Source organism: Antedon bifida, chromosome 1, assembly GCF_963402885.1.
Source record: "Antedon bifida chromosome 1, ecAntBifi1.1, whole genome shotgun sequence".
Classification (NCBI taxonomy): Eukaryota; Metazoa; Echinodermata; class Crinoidea; order Comatulida; family Antedonidae; genus Antedon; species Antedon bifida.
In genome coordinates, this window is record NC_136226.1 from 5,448,212 (window position 1) to 5,465,644 (window position 17,433).

Sequence of the window (17,433 nt, forward strand, 5' to 3'; positions counted from 1 at the left end):
GTAATGCTGTACAGTAAATGATTTGTTAATTTCTTAAATAGTATTTATTTTTCTGTTTTACATTTAATATGTTATGCATTTACAACTTCATTTGAGCTCAAAGTTATGGGATAGAATTATTGCACCCTCTTTATTACTTCAATTTGTTCATAATTACCTCTTTTTTTTCTTTCAATTTTCTATATTTTTAAATAATCTGGTTATTTGCCAATTGGAATGTTAAGAATCTACAAATAATTCTTAAATATTAAAATTATTAATTTGACAAATTGCCATGACTAATAAAATAAATTCAAAATGTAATTTTAATGCTTTAAAAGGTATGTAAAACTATAATCAAAACTTATATTGAAAAAAATGTCTTGGACCTCTCATTGTTTTAAGCTCTGTCTACACTATCAAACAATTTTGACAAAAAAAGTGTGATGTGCCCAAATATGGTAATGATATGCCCAAACATGGTAGTGACATGACATCATCGTGTCCATATATGGGCACATCACATTTTTTTGTCACATAGTGTAGACAAAGCTTTAGTTTTTTTTCAGTTGTACATTCCATTGATAAGGTAGTCAACTTTGGAGTAATGACGTCTCTGGTAACCTTCGTACCATCTCTTACCGAGTAAAACACAAATGGCACACGCAAATAGAACACCAAAACATAACGATGCTATTAGAGCTCCTGTAAACATAAAATATAGTGATGGTTATAAATGATAGAAAAGAAACAAAAAATCATTTTTCCAGTTAAACTAGCATGACATTTGTGCATCGTCATCTTATACACAATTTTTAAGTTATTGTCCTAAATTTGCCTATCGATTTTCCGGACAATCGATATATTTGTGATGACAAAATCTGATTAAAATCTAGAGTTATCTATTTATTCAACATGGGGTAAAGTATTAAAATAGGACGTCCTCTGTCGCTCTCTGTATTTGGCCAGGTGTAAATTTCTGAGAGCTAAATTTATTCTATTGTTGAAAATTGTAATTATCCGTATATACACTTACCATTTGATGATAACTTATTGTATGCCACCTCGCTATTAAGGACCACGTTTGATACGTTCTGAGATTTTTAAAAGAATAAATAAATGTTAAAAGGAATAATAAAAAATTTGTAAAAATTATATAGAGACATGAAAGACATGTACTGTAAGGCTATCTCTTGAAAAAAGGACACCTTTCACATCCCCTACCAAGAGTAGGGGTTGGTGGTTGGAGTCTTAAGCTCTCTGTCTACACTATCAAACTTTATGTGACAAAAAAATGTGATGTGCCCATATATAGACATGATGATGTCATATCACTGCCATATTTGGGCTCATCACACTTTTTTTTGTCAAACTAGTTTGATAGTGTAGACAGAGCTTTAAAGTAAACTGCCACCTGGGCAAAAGATATTTAGGTTAACCCCTACAGCATAAACTTTGTCCCATGTTTTTCCAGGGTCTTGGGGTTAAAACCTGTCAGATACTATTTTTTTTTCTTGTGACAAAACAACTCCACCCCCAAAGACTTGTAATAAGTCTTTGTTTATGTAGAGCATATTGTGTATTTGCTTGTCTTTGATTATTTAGGTAGAGTTTTATTAGCTACTAGCCTAGCCGACTATATGGCTATCTGGCCTCTACAGGAAACTCTCATAAAAAAATTCATTTTAATTTAAATTAATTTATAAAAAACTTTTAAATAACTTCAGTAAACTTATCGTACCTTATTTGATTTAGTTGTAGCATCTGTAAGCAATTCAGTAACTTCAACATAGCGTGTTTCTGTTGTTGTACTTTTCGTGATTTCTGTAGCAACTGTTGTAGTTTGTCGATTAGTTGTTGTTGGTTGCGACGGTTGCAGCGTGGTTGTTGGTGCACGAGTGGTAGTACGTGGTGCAACAGTTGTCGATGGTTTCAGTGGCGTTACAGATCCATCTAAGGCAATAAATATGTGGAAAAGTTGATGGTGATGCATTTGCTGTTAATATTGTAATTTTGTAATGAAATTAATAATAGGATGTACGCCTACAACATCAACCGTGGTTACATGAGTGGCATTATTTTTCTTATCTGTCAATTTGTACATTTAATTTCATTTCTGATTTTTAAATTACTTTTATTATTATTTTCATTATTTAAATCAAAACTGAATAAAATAGCATGGAAGGAAGTAGGTGATGTAGTAACAAATATAAATGAAAAATAAACAAAGTGAGCAAGTGATCATGTAATAAAGCTCAAGCTTAATGATGAATGGCTGATCTCGGTACTTGCTTTTATGTCTCCATGCTCAACAAACAAAACACACCCTCTCTCATAACCCCTAAAAATGGTGTACAGTCAAACCTCCCAAATCATAATTATCTCAAGCTAATGATGTCTATCATATCGTGATTCGTTGTGCGACAGCACAATTTATTTAATATACGGTCAAGATAAATACAAAATTATAATGTGAGTTGCAAATAAAACCAAAAAAAGAAGAAAAACGTTTTTTTTTTCTTGTCCTATTAGACCTTATATGCTATAAAAAAATACAGATAAACGATGTTTGTATAAGAATGAAACACATGCATATGGATAGTGAATATTGTGTAACAGGTTTAAACAATGTATTCTTAATTATTTTTCCGAAAAATAAGGGTGTCTAAATAATATTGACATAATTGCTCAAACATGCATAAAAAGACTAGTTAGAATGAAGGCATGCAAGAAATAATAAATGAAAAACAGATGCAATGGATAATACATGCAAAGACTATACTAATACCTTGTATCCTCGGGTATAATCCCACTTCTGGTCTAATCCCACCCCCTACTTTATGTCTGATTTCACAAACAGGCATCCCTGGGTATAGTAGTATTGACATTTGGTTTGGATGTAGGCTTTATAGCCAGTTCAGATGAGTTTTTACAAGAAATGCTAACACATCATTTTGTTTCTATCCTGGATAAGGGTTTTCTTAGTCTTAGTCCTGCCACCCCTCAAAGTCAGCCCAATCTTTTGTTCTAGGGGGTGGGATTATAGCGGAGGAGGATATACGGTATACCGCCTGGATAAGGTGGTCTAGATGGTAGATCATCATTTCAAATGAATTGGTTTACAATCACAACTGTGCTTTATTCATGCATGATTTTAATTATTAAATTGAGAGGGTAGAGTGAAATAGCATAAACATGACACTTTGTTCAATATAAAACATGCAAAAACCAACTGAAAACAACATATACCTGTTACAGTGAGAGAAGAACTTTCACCAGATACTGATGTAGAGGAAATTTCACCAGATGTATTAAGCACCACAGATGTGGAAGAACTCCTATCGGTGGTTGGGGTTGTAGAAGATTTACCAGATGTATTAGGTACAACAGATGTGGAAGATTGCCCAACGGTGGTTGGGGTTGTAGAAGTTTCACCAGATTTCTTAGGCACCACAGATGTGGAAGAATTGGAAACGGTGGTTGGGGTTGTAGACGATTCAACAGATGTATGAGGCACCAGAGATGTGGAAGATTGCCCAATCGTAGGTTTGATAGCAAGAGGAAGATATGTTGTGGTTGACAAAGGTTGAACAGAAGGATTTGAAGAGGTTTCTGAAAGAGACAATGTGGAAAGCTCTATTGGTGTAGATGTTTGTTTTTGTATGTCAGATGATTCTGGTGGTAATGTTGTCATTATTTTGATGTCTGTAATTATATCTGTTGTGGTTTCTAGCGTGGTTTCTGGTGAAAGTGTTGTTTTCAAAGGTGGTAATTTTTCTGGAGAGGTTTCTGGAGAGGTTTCAAGGTGAGAAGGGGTTGAAGTAAGAGATTGAATAGAGGTCAAAGGTTTACTATTTGGCGTTGTTGCTGCATCAGTGTCATTTTCCATTGCAATAAACAATTCCGGCCAAGTCATTGCAACATAGTCCTCTTCTGGTAAGTTTTAAAGGAAATTTAGAAGAAAAAAAAGTTTATTCTATCTATGATCAAGATACACTGTATTATTATACCAAATATGAGACACTGTTAAAATGTAGCTATAAACCAAAGATAAAAAATAATCATAACTTATCTATAATAAAGCCCATATTAGTAGCTTCTAATTAGAATCCCCTTTAATAAAGGATAAACTAAATCAAATCTTGTTATTAAATGTAAACAGTTTCAATAGAGATTGTTTTACTATGTATTCTGGCCAGCTGATTCAGGCATATCATTAGTGCATTATTTGGATCAATTGTAACAACCAAAATTATGAGCATGTACATCGTAGATATACAGATAAACATATTTTAGCTACATTGTTTATAACATAATAAAACACACACAACAAAGAAAATCATTTATCATTTTAACTTCTAGCAGCTGCTCATGAATGAAATGAAAATCAAAGAAATATAAAAAATAAAGATTTCACATTCCTTTTATCATATTGTTTGAATATCGTAAGATAATCATTCATTCCATATTCACCAATCTCAACTCTTCACTCGCATTATAAAACAGAAGATTATTACTGTTTTATCACATATCAATCATGTAAAGAAACATATCCATACACTATCAAACTTGTTGGCCAAAAAAAATGTGATGTGCCCAAATATGGTAGTGATATGCCCAAATATGTTACTGATATGATATCATCATTATCATATATGGGCACATCACATTTTTTGTCACATAAAGTTTGATAGTGTAGACAGAGCTTTACATCTGTTATTACACATGATACTGAAACATATAAGCAAACAGAACATAATGAAAAAAGGGCCAAAACAGAAGTAATTATACCGTGACAAACTAGAATCCATTTCGTATTGATCCAACTTATATTTTGCTCAGCTGTTAAAGTCAACTACTAGTTTACGGCCAACAGCTGTTGAGATAAATATCAACTAACATGCTAGGACAGAGTGGATGAAATTGCAAGGGGAAATCCTTGAAAAGATATCATTTTATTCATGTGCTATAGATGTTCTGTTGCCATTCCTCTTTTCACAATTTATAATGTAATTAGTACTTTTATTCATACACTATAGTTATCGAAACCTTGGTTTAACCTTTCATATTAGGACTTAAAGAAACATGATATAATGAAATAATTTTAAAATAAAAGAGAAAGGTAACTCAAAGTGTGAGTATTGTTTGAAGGGTTGCATGGCGAAATTAAATGTTGATATAAAGTTTGCGGTACACCACGTATATTCGTTCTGAAAAGAACTGTGAATTTCTCAACATTCCGATCAATATGCTTTGATCGTCCTCAGGAGTGATAACACATAGTGGTGGTCGGATGGACCCGAGTGGTGGACACACATTCTGCAGTTCAATCAATAATCAACCAATCCTGGCTGTGGTGAGTCTATATGTCTCACATTTTTCCGTTTTTTTAATTATTTACCTTTTTAAGATTTAATTTTAATTTTTTTTTTCCATTGAAAATAAGTCGGCCACTTTAATAAATTGTTATGCAGACTTAATAGGTTACCCCGATGTTCTTTTTAAATATTTGTATCAAATACAATTCTACCAATCATGTAATGTACAATCATTTTTCTGTGCCAGCCCTCCTTGCCAGAAGCATTAATGTAACATGATGTATGTCATTAAACAATAATTAAATCAGGACAAAGTATAGCAGATTTTATTTAAACACTGCTTTGACATGCAGATGACATTATGTGCAGAATGTTCTGATTACATAATGTCTTCTTCTGCCCAATGTATCGATTGTTAAACGCTGCGAATCTGGACAGACTGGCCTTGGAATGTTACCGATTGATTTTTAGGAAACAGGTGTTAAAATCAGAAAAATTAAGAAAAAAAGATTTTGTTTAAAACAGTCATAATTGGGTTTAAGTGAACTTTAAATGCCCCTTGCTCGTATAGCTTACTGGCAGGATGTGATGTGTAACTAACCATGTACCGTACTGTCTACATGGGTTTCAAATTGGCCCACTAGGCCTTCATCTTTCATGATCAATTCAAGGTCATAATTTGGGCTTCTCACGGTACTACTACTGACTATGTAAATTATATATTTCATAAATGTTTAAATTTGACCTATTTGGCTTACAGTAATCATTGTCAACAATCATCAGTATTACACTGAATTCTATACAAAAGGAGGGACTGGACTTTCTTTAGCAATGTTTACTTTGTATTCTTGAACATTAATAAACACTTACCATCTGTATCTGTATCTATTTGCCCATCATCTGTAAATGACAGAGATAAAAAAATATTTAAGATGCAGAATTGTGAATTATTGTTGAATTATGCAATAGTATATGCTTTATAACAGCAAAACATAACTTTTTGAAAATTGGAGTGCATGATTTTTTTAAATTAATTATTCATTGTATTTTATATATTATACAAAAGGAAGGGTGGAATTGATATGCTTAAAATAATGTGGCGTAAAAACAACAAACCTTGGTCCAGGCCCTATTATGACTAAAGGTTTTGTATATAAATAAATTATAAATACCTGTAGAAACCACAGACACGGAAAACGACTCAAGATCTGTATAGGAACAGACTTCAATAGGATGACACCGTATCAGATAACAATTCTCTGACGCGTTTGTCAAATGAAAGAGTGCCAATGTACAACCTAAAAGATACGTAAATTAAGAAGTAAATACAGTTTGTAATATTAGGGATATCACACACACACATATGCATATCATATCGGTGCTTGTGTGACCAGTTAACTCTTGTACCTCCTTGTTAACTCTTTAAGATTGATACGTTATATCACACACATTTAAATGCGGATGTTACATATAAATACGGACATTAAACTGATTGCCTCGAGATGTTTACCTCCCAAGAGAAAAGAATGGTTTTTTGTTGTTTTGTTTATGTCATTTATTATCATTATGGGGCAAATCTTTGATTAGCGAAAGCTATTTTGTTTGCTCCAATTTGCTATTGGTAAATAAAGAAAGAATAATAATAATGTGTGTAAACATATACGATGGTATAGCATAATACATTTAGACTAACACCCCAACATGTTAAGCGAGATTAACTAGATCCTATCCAACAACTTGAAATACTGTGACTAAATCTATCAGCAGATATATTTTGGAATTAAAGCACATTCTTTTGTTCCATTACGAAACTTGTCTACAAGAAGCATCAACATGTGCAAGAAAGTGGGGGTTTCATTTGGAATCTTTTGAATATTGTGGATGGCTGACTTGGGGAAAAGGTATGGATAAAAAAAGGTAAAATGCATATGTGAATACAAACCATCACGTTGACAACAACTTTCTTGGCAGCTGTCTAAATTATCTTTGGTAACCGCGTCTAAGAGTTTAGCGCCTCTCTTGTTTGATTCTTCAAATTCAACTGCAACATCTATGCGCTGTTCATACGTACAAGTTTGATCTACGTGTTGCCGCTTTTTGGAAGCTCGTCGTGAATTGCCAACATCAACACAAATAAAAAATGCCAAAAACAACAAAACGTTTCTTTTTAACATCATCACGAAGTACTGTAGCTAGAAAATAAAAATGAGTTTCATAAAATGATAATAATAATATTCTCTAGTGTGTATTATTTTGATATAAAACAATGTTATGTTGTGTAAAATTCATATTTATTATTATTATTATTTAAATATAACCTGTGATCCAAATTTAAATTTTGAATATCTGATAGTAATTTACAGTTTCACCAGCATTCTAATCACAGGAAAAGGAGAGCAAATAGACTTACCTTTATTCAGTCCCACTGCGCAGTGCTAAAATTACCCAATGTCTTATACCACTTTAGGGTTATATTGTTTATAGTACAGTGTTTTCTACACAGGGTCCAGGCATCAAGTGAGCTAACTACAGTAGCCTATTCTGGTTATGTAGGTCAGCCATGCATTTTAACCGGCTGATTTACATGCAAAGCAAACCAGACAGTTTATTCAAGAGACCAAGTTTACCATAATTGCGAGTATAGAAAAGACAGAAAGGTTAAAATACTTGCGTATTATTATACATTTTTTGGTCAATTCATATACAAAGTTAAAATGCTGTTTTGATTGACAGTTGGATGACTCAGTGGTGAGGTTTTATGGACCCGACTTCGATTCTCAGACTCTGCATGATAATTATTTTAAACTTTCAGGGCTGAATCGTCTCAGGGCAGTTGTCCCGTGCCGAATCGTCTCACTACCGTTTTTCTTTAAAGTTTCAAAGGTCAAAGGCATGACAGGTTTTTATGCTTTGTGTGAGGACCAATCACAACGCAGTTAACATCTTTGCGCTAACGGAAAGTGCTTCGAAATATTATAAATATAATTATCCCCTCCTTACTATATTATTACTACTAGGCTAGAGGCTCTATAGCCTCTACTACTAAACCTAGCTAAGCTACCACCATATAAAGCTTTAGGGGAGGGCTAGGCTATACCAACACAACAGAGTCTAGAGAGGGAGATGATGATGTAACCCGGTCCCTGATGAGTGGTAGTTAGCCTAGCTAGGTACAGTAGGTAGAGTAGGCCTACCTAGGCCTAGCCTATTTGATAAGGTATAATACTGTATTGCACTCATTTGTAATTTATAATGAAAGTACTTACTTGTCGTTTATTTATATGAAAAATTTTTAAAACTCATTTGAAATAAATTCATGGCATTTGCCTCTGATTTTACATTAGAGGATTGTTTTAACTCTCTTTCTTCTGACTGGTAGCTATCTAATGTTTACCTACTTTTTTGTGTGCGCATGCAACGTATGAATTATCTGTAGCGCCACCTAGGCTTATATTTATCTTTGCTTCCGGTTTCGTTACGCTACGTGTTTCTGACATAATTCGCGCGATTTTAAGAATTTGCGCCAAAAAATTCTTGCACAAAAATTTCAATGAAGGCTGCAATTTTGATACCTTATATCATCTTTGCTTTGGTGCATTTTTTATACTGCCAGTCACAAAATAAACGTTTGGTTTTATTTTGCTTTGAAACTTTCCTGATGTAACAAAAAATCGATGTAGCGCCCTCAGTAAAAGATCACATTCACGCAAATCGTCTCCGCCGAAAAATCCCCGTTTTTTGTGTGTGTTGGATATTCATCCATGGCGGAAAGGAGGCCGAATGAATGCAGTACATTGAACGGTAGGTTTTTGACACGAAAAATACTACACTTGAAAGTTCACTGTCCAGTCGTTCATTCATGCAACATTTTGCGTTATTCAAATGAAACAGTTTATTCGTTTATTATGATTAGTATGTGAATAATAGATATAATACTAGGTAGTGTTCTGTTAGCCGGAGACGATGTGTAGTCTGAATAATCTAGCCTAAGTTTGGGAAGTTATCGATGAAATGAGTTACGGCGACCCCTGGACCGAAGTTGTCCCTGGTTCAATAACGTCGCCGGATAGCTTAGAATGTGCTGCGGCCTAGAATGCTTATACCGGTTTATTATTATGGTCTTTTAATCCTTGAAAAGATTGACTTTATTCTGCTATTATATGGGATGGATTTATTTATCCAGAACTGTGCATGAGAAACATACTTATTGTGCTTATTAGAGGCTAGATTATTAATTTAAATGTAATTTTATGTGCTGACATTTACAGTAGACTATACTATACACTGCATGCTTTAATGCAAAGTTTTTGATTGACAGTTTTGTGTGTATTTACTAAAACACTTCTTATTGCAAGTTTTTCTGTGAGATATTTCTTAATTTAGGTTTATGTTCATGTAAGTGTAGGCATAGCGTCCTACCAAAAACTGCCTGCACAATGCTCTACGGTACGGGGGACCCAAGTATTCTCCTGGGCCCCCGGGCCCAAGTATTCTCCTGGACCCTGGCATTCCGGCCATTTCTGGTAGGACTGGACATACGTATACTGTACATTTGTTGTGACGTATTGCACCGTCTCTTCTCGGGACAGCCAACCAGTGGCCACACTTACTGTAGGCTAGTGAAATATTTCTCTTCTAAATACAAAGTATTTAACTTAAGTCAATAATTATTCAAGGATTTCCCTTTGTTGTATTTACTTTTTCACCCTTTAGCCCAAGTGTGAATGATGAAATACGGCCACTGGTCTTTGACTCAAAACCATGCTAATAATAATATTAACGCAGCATTTCTAATTATTTTTAGTATTGAAAGTTAAAAACACAAGCGATTGTACTTTACTAATGAATTTCCACATTAAAAATGTATCAAAAGTAACCTTCAGAATAAAATGTTTTCAACAAAGTAGCTCTTTATTTCCTGAGGCTTAATAATTTAACATAAATGACTAATGAAATTTGTTCAATGAAACTTTATAATTAGATTAATATAGTAATTATGATTGAATGATGTAAAATGTGTCTTTGGTTTATTAGAAATTAATGTTTTAAAACTATAACAGTATACAACAATGTTTGTTTCACCATCCAATTAAACATTCACAATTATTCATTTAATATTATGACATTCTTTGACATACTTTAAAAAATTAAAATAATATACAGTATTTACTGTAATTTTTTAAACAAATGAATGTGTAATGCAGAGGCCTGGGTTTAAGAATGCTATGTGGCACTTCAATGCTGGATGAATCGCGCCTTTTTCAAAATATTTTAAAGCCTGTTGTTTTCTCTAGACCCTGCTCAGGGCCCCCATAAGCTCAAGGGCCCCTGGATTTAGACAGTGACTGAGAGCTCATGGCCGTTATACCACTGACAGTAGTTACAGTCTATGGAAGGTGGGAAAAAAAATTGTACTTTCAGGTACTGTAAATAGAGGCACAGTATCTTGGATGTGTTGTGTGTGTGTTGAAGTTATGCTGTGTGGAAGATTTTGAAATTTGTTTGGACTGTGCGTGCCTATGTCCACCTAGCACAAAAACATACATCTTAAAAATACAACAATCAGCATCATAATTTGGCATTGTATTCTGTTAAAATAATGTAGTTTTTTTTAATTACCAGTTCCATCAATTGTTATTGATGCTTTTAATGGATTCTAAAAACCACATAATCCCTGTGTGTAAGATTTTATTATGCATATTGATCATACCTTTTTATCAATATCAGTGTAGAGAGTGTAGCTTTTGATCAGGTATGCTGGACAGGCCTGTAAAACCTGTTCCGTTTTTTTTTAGAGAGTAAATATGTTTACTACAGAAAATGTCTTTTTTGGCCAGTAAAATTGAATTTTGACCAGTTAGAAAACTCATCTACTGGCCTGATTGGTCAGTTTGATATTCATAGTACAACCCATTAATAATAATGCAACATTTATATAGCGCTATTTTGATCAGAGCGCTTTGAGTGTATACTGTCTGTATGATGTGTACTGTAACACATGGTATGTGAATGTGTACATTAGGAATACATATTACTATACAATTAGTGCCTTAAATTGAGGAATATAAAGAGGTGATCTGTGGAATGCTATCAAGAGATCAGATTTGATATTCTCATCAGCCATTTTTAGTTAGTGAGCAGGTTGTTTAATGTCATGAACCTTAAATAGTGTGCTGACAAGGTCCTTGTCATGTTATCCTATTAAATTGTATTTAAAGCCATTTAAAATAGCTTATCCTAACTTTTCTATCGCGGTTTAATCATTTTGTGCAAGGGAAACTTAAAAAATTAGTGGGACATATTGTAAAACCAACTATTAACCAATCAGATGGCATGAATTTAGATAACCTTCTTTGAGACCTGGAGAACTGGACTTTTCACTCAATACTAAAGACTTGCTAGGTTCTACTAGTTCCTACTCAATAGCTAAACTACTATTAGTACTACAAGAGGTACGTTGTAGTGTATGAAAAAAATGAACAGTTTTTGCCATTAGTTATTTACAGTATTTGTTGTGTAAAATTGTTCCAACCATACAGTAGTATACAGTATGTAGTGTGTATAGTTTCAAACAGTTTACTGTATATTACAATGTTTGTTGGATTTGATTAATTAAATTGGCAACGTTTAAATTAAAAATGTCAAAATTGATTTAGAAATCAGTCTCGCACAAACGTGCGTTAGGAGTTTTATTAAAAACATTTTTTACGTATGCAAGTGCATCATTGAACTCATCAAAATTGCGAAGGAATAAGTTAATCAACAAGAGCAGATGTTTAAAAATTCTGATATCACATGATTAGATCGACCAATAACAGCGAAGCTAACATAGAAATAGGATCTGACTTGCTGTAAGGTTTTGTCCAAGGTCATATATGGGTCAAAATCTAGGTCATCATAAAGTAACAAAGAAAAAATGTATTTTATTTTAGGATCTAGTTGAAGGTTATGGAATTATAATTATGATGGTTAATAAAATGATATTGAATGGTTGAGCTTAATATTGAACATGTACTGACAGCAAAGTGATTGACAATCTATACAAACATATTTACACTATAAAATATATTTTTAAAAATAAGATATGGATTGCCTACCAGTACAGTACTAGCAGTTAAATTTTTCTGTGTTTATTTATTTTTTATGTATTTTATTTAGAAGATATTCGTTAGTTATCAATATATGTACGGTACTAGAAGTTATTTATTTATAGTACAGTATGAAATTAAAATGGTCTAAACAAATTATCAAACTGTATAATTTTAGTAACTTATTTTATAAACATCAGGGCGGTAATAATAATATAAAAAATGATAGCCGATATTTTTTATCCAGCCTAAACTTTCACTTCTCTAGACATTGAACCAATACCATTTCATAGGGTTTCATTTCTTACTGTGAGTTTGTGCAATTTGACCTACTGTACTGTATCAAACATCTTTTATTCTCTATGGATACAAAACAATATGTGATATATTGTTTGAACTTGAGAAAATCAATACTGTACATGTTTTATAGGTTACTGTATTGTATAATTCCCTCTAATTGTTCAAAAACATATTCTACAATTTTCTCTGTAGTGTACTGTACATCAATAAATTAAATTTTATTTTGGTCAAACACAGTGTCTTGAAATTTGCCTTAATTGTCAAAGAAAACAAGATAAAACATTTTAAAAATATGATAAAATATCATAAACAGATTCAAAGCTATTTCAATTTCTGTGGATACAATATTAATTTAGAAATTCTTTAAAAATTCAGATAATGTTTTAGATTTTTGTAAAATGTTCCCTTTAATACCGGTTAAAGGTGAATTTATAAAGTTTTTCCCACCTTTACAATTTCCATGGATACAATGTGTGGCATTTTCTCTGAACTTTGTTAAGATCAATACGTGTTCTAGGTTGTTAAAATCAATAATTTTCATTAGAGTCAGTTTATTGTTTATTGTGCAATATTATACTTCATTAATTCCTTATCATTGATCTCTTTACTACTGTATGGTATGATCTCTATTTTTTTGTTATAATTATAAAAGATGTATTGTCCCCCAAAAACATGAAAAATGAAGATTAATTAAATCATACTTTGAAGGCCATTTTGTAGTTTTAACAAAGTTAATCACTTCTGTAGAAAAAAATTAATGTTTTCACTTTTACTAAAATGACAAAATACCAAAACCAAAAACCCATTGGTTGGCAGCCAATTTGACACAGTTTTTTCAGGTAAATCATTTTTTTTCTGATCCAATTTTTGGTCAAAGTGAATAACTATTAGTAATGTGACATTAAAATGACATATTCAACAAACAAATTTTAAACAATTATTTCTTCAAGGGGACAATACATCTACTAATTGGTTTATATATTTGTCCCCTTGTATTGTACAAGAATCAAAACCAAAAATAAAATATTGTTCGTTTTTTTATGTATTTAAAATTTAAACGACTGTGTATCCAGTATTGCTAGGGAGGTAATTTTTTTCTAACCATTCCAGCCCTTGCCTAATTTCAACATCTAAATAAAACATTTGGCGTTTAAGTTTGGTTCCCACTAGGATGTAAAGTAAGCACAATGCAAGTACACGAGATTTCATTGGTCAACTCACTGCATTGCGTTGGTGTGTCGTGTCCTACAGTAGTGGAGACCAAGATTTAGCGATACCAATACCATGTTTTCTGTCATCCTTATCCAATTTTGTAGTTGGTGGTTCAAATTTTTTCATACAATTTTGTCTTATGCAACGAACAAAGTTCAATTTTAATAGATCTTTCTAATGTTAATTGCTATGCTCCCAGAATATTGAGATGCTAAATTGCGTAATAGCTAATATCAGGTTTCCTCATTAAAATACATTGCATTCAATTTCATTAACTGTATTTCATTGTACAGTAACATAGAATCTCGTACCTTGGTAATAACAGACAAATTATTTTTTTGTACTCATCATCATCATCTTCCTGCAGAACTTCATTTGAGTATAGTCATACATGGTGACTACTGTGGAAGAAAACAAATATGTGTATTGAATATTTATTTATATTATATACTGTAGATCCTTCTTTTGATTTCTAACCATTTAAAACTAAAATTCCTTTTTTAAAATAATTTGTCAAACATACTCATCATACCATGAATACAAAGAAAAATATGTTCACACTAAAACACAAACGTGTTTATAATTTAAAGCTAACACAAATAAGAACCTCGGTTCCCGCAGGGGTCTGGTTTAAATAATCATCTTAATAGCAATAATTACAATAATGATTAAACAATCTTTTATTTAACCTATTTTGATACCAATAAAGAAAAATGTTTTTTTGAGTTTCAATAATAAAATTAAATTGAAAAACAGACTTATACTGTACTAAATGTACTGTTCATCAGAAAGTAATAATTTTTCCATTTTAATATTAACCGTAGTTTCATATCACAGCATTGAGTATCTGATTTCCATCATATCGTCTTAGCAGCAGGGTTTACCTGTACTTTACTCTACAACGCCTCTGGCTACATACAACCAATGAAAGCATAACAACGAGAGGTATCCATGCTTATGGGCATTTCTCGTAAAGTGGTATTTTCACAATTTTTCTCGTCGTATATGTGAAAGATAATTGTAAAATGGCAATTCTACTTTCTCAAGGTTCAATCAGTTAGCAATGTGTTTATTTGGTCGTCTTTAGTCAGATTGTATGTTTTTGTAGATAAATACCATTCTATTTTTGTTTTATAAAATAGATTTTATTAAAACTTATAGAGCTAACTTATAACTAAATACACACTCTGGAATTCACTCCCCGCACAAATTAAACACTATTTAAAAAATTGCTTAAAACTTATTTTTTCGACCACTAACATGCATAGCGCCATTGATTTTGTACCTCGGTCTTTGAATTGACGCTTTATAAATTTTGATATAATAATAATAATAATAATATACTCTATCAGAAAATTTAGTAGATATGTACTGAAGTTATGTTTAACATAAAATAGTCATACGTGATGGTTGAGTGTTTTAAATTGCCAGCCATGGAGAAACCCTAAACTGCCCAGTTATTTATATACTGGAAATTAATTATGTAAATAATAAACGATAAAGATGAGGAAATGTATGAGAATTAGATAAGCTGTCTCAATTGAGATTCAAATCCAGAAATAGACTTTTTGGGTTATTTATACTTTATACAGATTTGATTATTTCCACAAGGACCAGACAGTATGTATCATACATTAATGAAACAAAAATTTAAATCCTTCCTACAGTAATTGTTGCCACAGATCCTACTTCTCCTAATTTAAAATAATTATATTGGACTTCATCAACTAGTGGTAACCCCTCCTTTAGGACACCCACTATTAAAAAGGAAAGGGAATGTTCAGCAAACCCCTATCTAAGAGACATCCCTGTAAAGGGCAATTTACACAGCCAAGCGGTAACGGTAAGCATGCTTTTCCACAAAGAATCTGTATCTATCCTGATCGGGTTTCCGCTCTTCCTGCCCGTCTGCTCCGTGTTTTGTATATGTGGTCATAAGAAATAATATACATTCTATATTTTTGTTTTCAGTTTACCACTTACCGTTACCGTTCCCGCTCGTCTATGTAAATTGGCCTTTAGTTTAAGGAGACACTTTTACCGTTACCGATTGTCTGAGGAGACACTTTTTCAGGTTCTGAAGTCTACGATATTGTACAATTTATTTTTTTAAATGCCAGGTCATTGCAAATGTTGAAATGGTTAAAAACTGTTTTCAGATTTCTACGTAATTATTATACATTATGCTTGCATACTGTAGCTGTATGTGTCTGAAATTGAACATTAAACAGCTAACCATGCAAAACATGTATAAAACGCATTTCAAATCTGTTAGCAATTGATGCCTAGAAATTTTAATTTATTCATGGGCATTTCTTCACACAAGAATGTGAAAAATATACCTAACGCTATTTTAGTATTATAAGTCCAGGCATAATAATATTGTCCAAAACTGCTAGGAAACATGAAATGAAATAATTATTTTATTAAAAAATTAATTGAGAAAATTAACTAATATAATGTATGGTGCCGAATGCCTCATTTAAAGTCAAATTTATTCTTCCCCTTCCTATCATCTGTCGTTAATTATTCATTTTAAATAGACTGTTTACTATACATACACGCAAATTTGATGAATATTAATGGTAGTAAAGTTTAAAATCTGTTTCCAAATAAATATTCATTATAGACTGTCTAGACTCGGATTACTGATACTGTAATTCTCATCCCCCCTCCAGAACATAGTGTGTGTAGGTTGGGTTAATATTCGGTTAAAAAAGAAGTGGAGATGATTGGAGGGAGTACTTACTGTACTTGGTATGTTATAACAATAAATGGTACTACTGTTTGCAGACAGAAAATTCAATATATGGACATTATGACATCATATCACTACCATATTTAAGCACATCACACTTTTTTTGTCAAACTAATTTGATAGTGTAGACAGAGCTTAAGAGGGAGTTGGGGCGGTAAACTTTGAATTCCATACCTGGGGAGACATTCAATACTATACTGAGGAAGGAACGGGGGAGATCACTTCCAAATGTCTTACTGTATTTTGTGAGAGAGGAGTGGGATGAGGATAGAGACAAAGACTCCTAGAAATAATGTGCTATATAAACACTATTGTAATGTCATTAAAGTTCATATTTTCTGTTTTTATAATTCTTTACAAAAGAATGGTGAGTCATTCTTTACATTCGACACTAATAAAATGTATGAATTCTGAATATGTCTTCCTATCTCTAGTAATTCTCCCGAGATATTGTAAACTTGTAAAAACGTAAATATTTTATAACAAGAAGTGTGTCCATCCTGTAGATTTATAATGTTTAAATTTGTTTCTTAAAATAATAATTGAAAATTAGCTAATTATTAAAATTATTGTATTTTTTAAAGTGCTGGAATGTGATTTTTTTCTTACTTTATGCTGTCGTAAATTTAATGTCGACAAAATAAATTGTGTAAATATATTGCGTTCTTATTCAGGAGATTTCAATAGAGTAAAAAATGTTTATAAAATAACACAAATAAGCCTAGCTTACCTGGATAAACTGACATTGGCCTATTCTCGCCGAGGAGAGCTACAACTA

At 32.3% G+C, this 17,433-nt stretch overlaps 2 protein-coding genes across 4 annotated transcripts in view; one reads left to right on the forward strand and one right to left on the reverse strand.

Moving 5' to 3' along the window:
* Window positions 1–434: 434 nt before the first annotated feature.
* LOC144839044 (uncharacterized) lies at window positions 435–8,672 on the reverse strand. Of its 2 annotated transcripts, none has more exons than XM_078694420.1 (8): window positions 8,564–8,672; window positions 7,240–7,489; window positions 6,470–6,595; window positions 6,168–6,197; window positions 3,229–3,591; window positions 1,721–1,932; window positions 1,016–1,073; window positions 435–684 (listed from the first exon to the last, which is right to left on the reverse strand). In XM_078694420.1, exons 2-8 carry the CDS (start codon window positions 7,472–7,474, stop codon window positions 545–547), a joined length of 1,164 nt encoding a protein of 387 aa, XP_078550546.1. In that variant the 5' UTR covers window positions 7,475–7,489; window positions 8,564–8,672; the 3' UTR covers window positions 435–544. The 2 variants fall into 2 exon arrangements, with proteins under 2 accessions (XP_078550546.1, XP_078550545.1); XM_078694419.1 differs by having other exon boundaries at window positions 3,229–3,912.
* Window positions 8,673–9,049: 377 nt separating this feature from the next.
* The window catches only part of LOC144839070 (oxysterols receptor LXR-alpha-like), a 79,275-nt gene continuing 70,891 nt past the window's right edge, over window positions 9,050–17,433 (forward strand). For both annotated transcript variants that reach the window (XM_078694421.1, XM_078694424.1), the window contains exon 1: window positions 9,050–9,098. The gene's annotated coding sequence lies outside the window, so the exon portion shown is untranslated. The remainder of the gene's footprint in view (window positions 9,099–17,433) is intronic.

Excerpts from the sequence above, each read along its gene's own strand:
- LOC144839044 (XM_078694419.1), bottom strand. The coding sequence starts at position 7,474 with ATGATGTTAAAAAGAAACGTTTTGTTGTTTTTGGCATTTTTTATTTGT. Across the intron at positions 6,596-7,239 it reads AAGTTGTTGTCAACGTGATG|GTTGTACATTGGCACTCTTT; the intron begins GTTTGTATTCAC and ends CGTATCTTTTAG. Across the intron at positions 3,913-6,167 it reads AATAGATACAGATACAGATG|AAGAGGACTATGTTGCAATG; the intron begins GTAAGTGTTTAT and ends AAAACTTACCAG.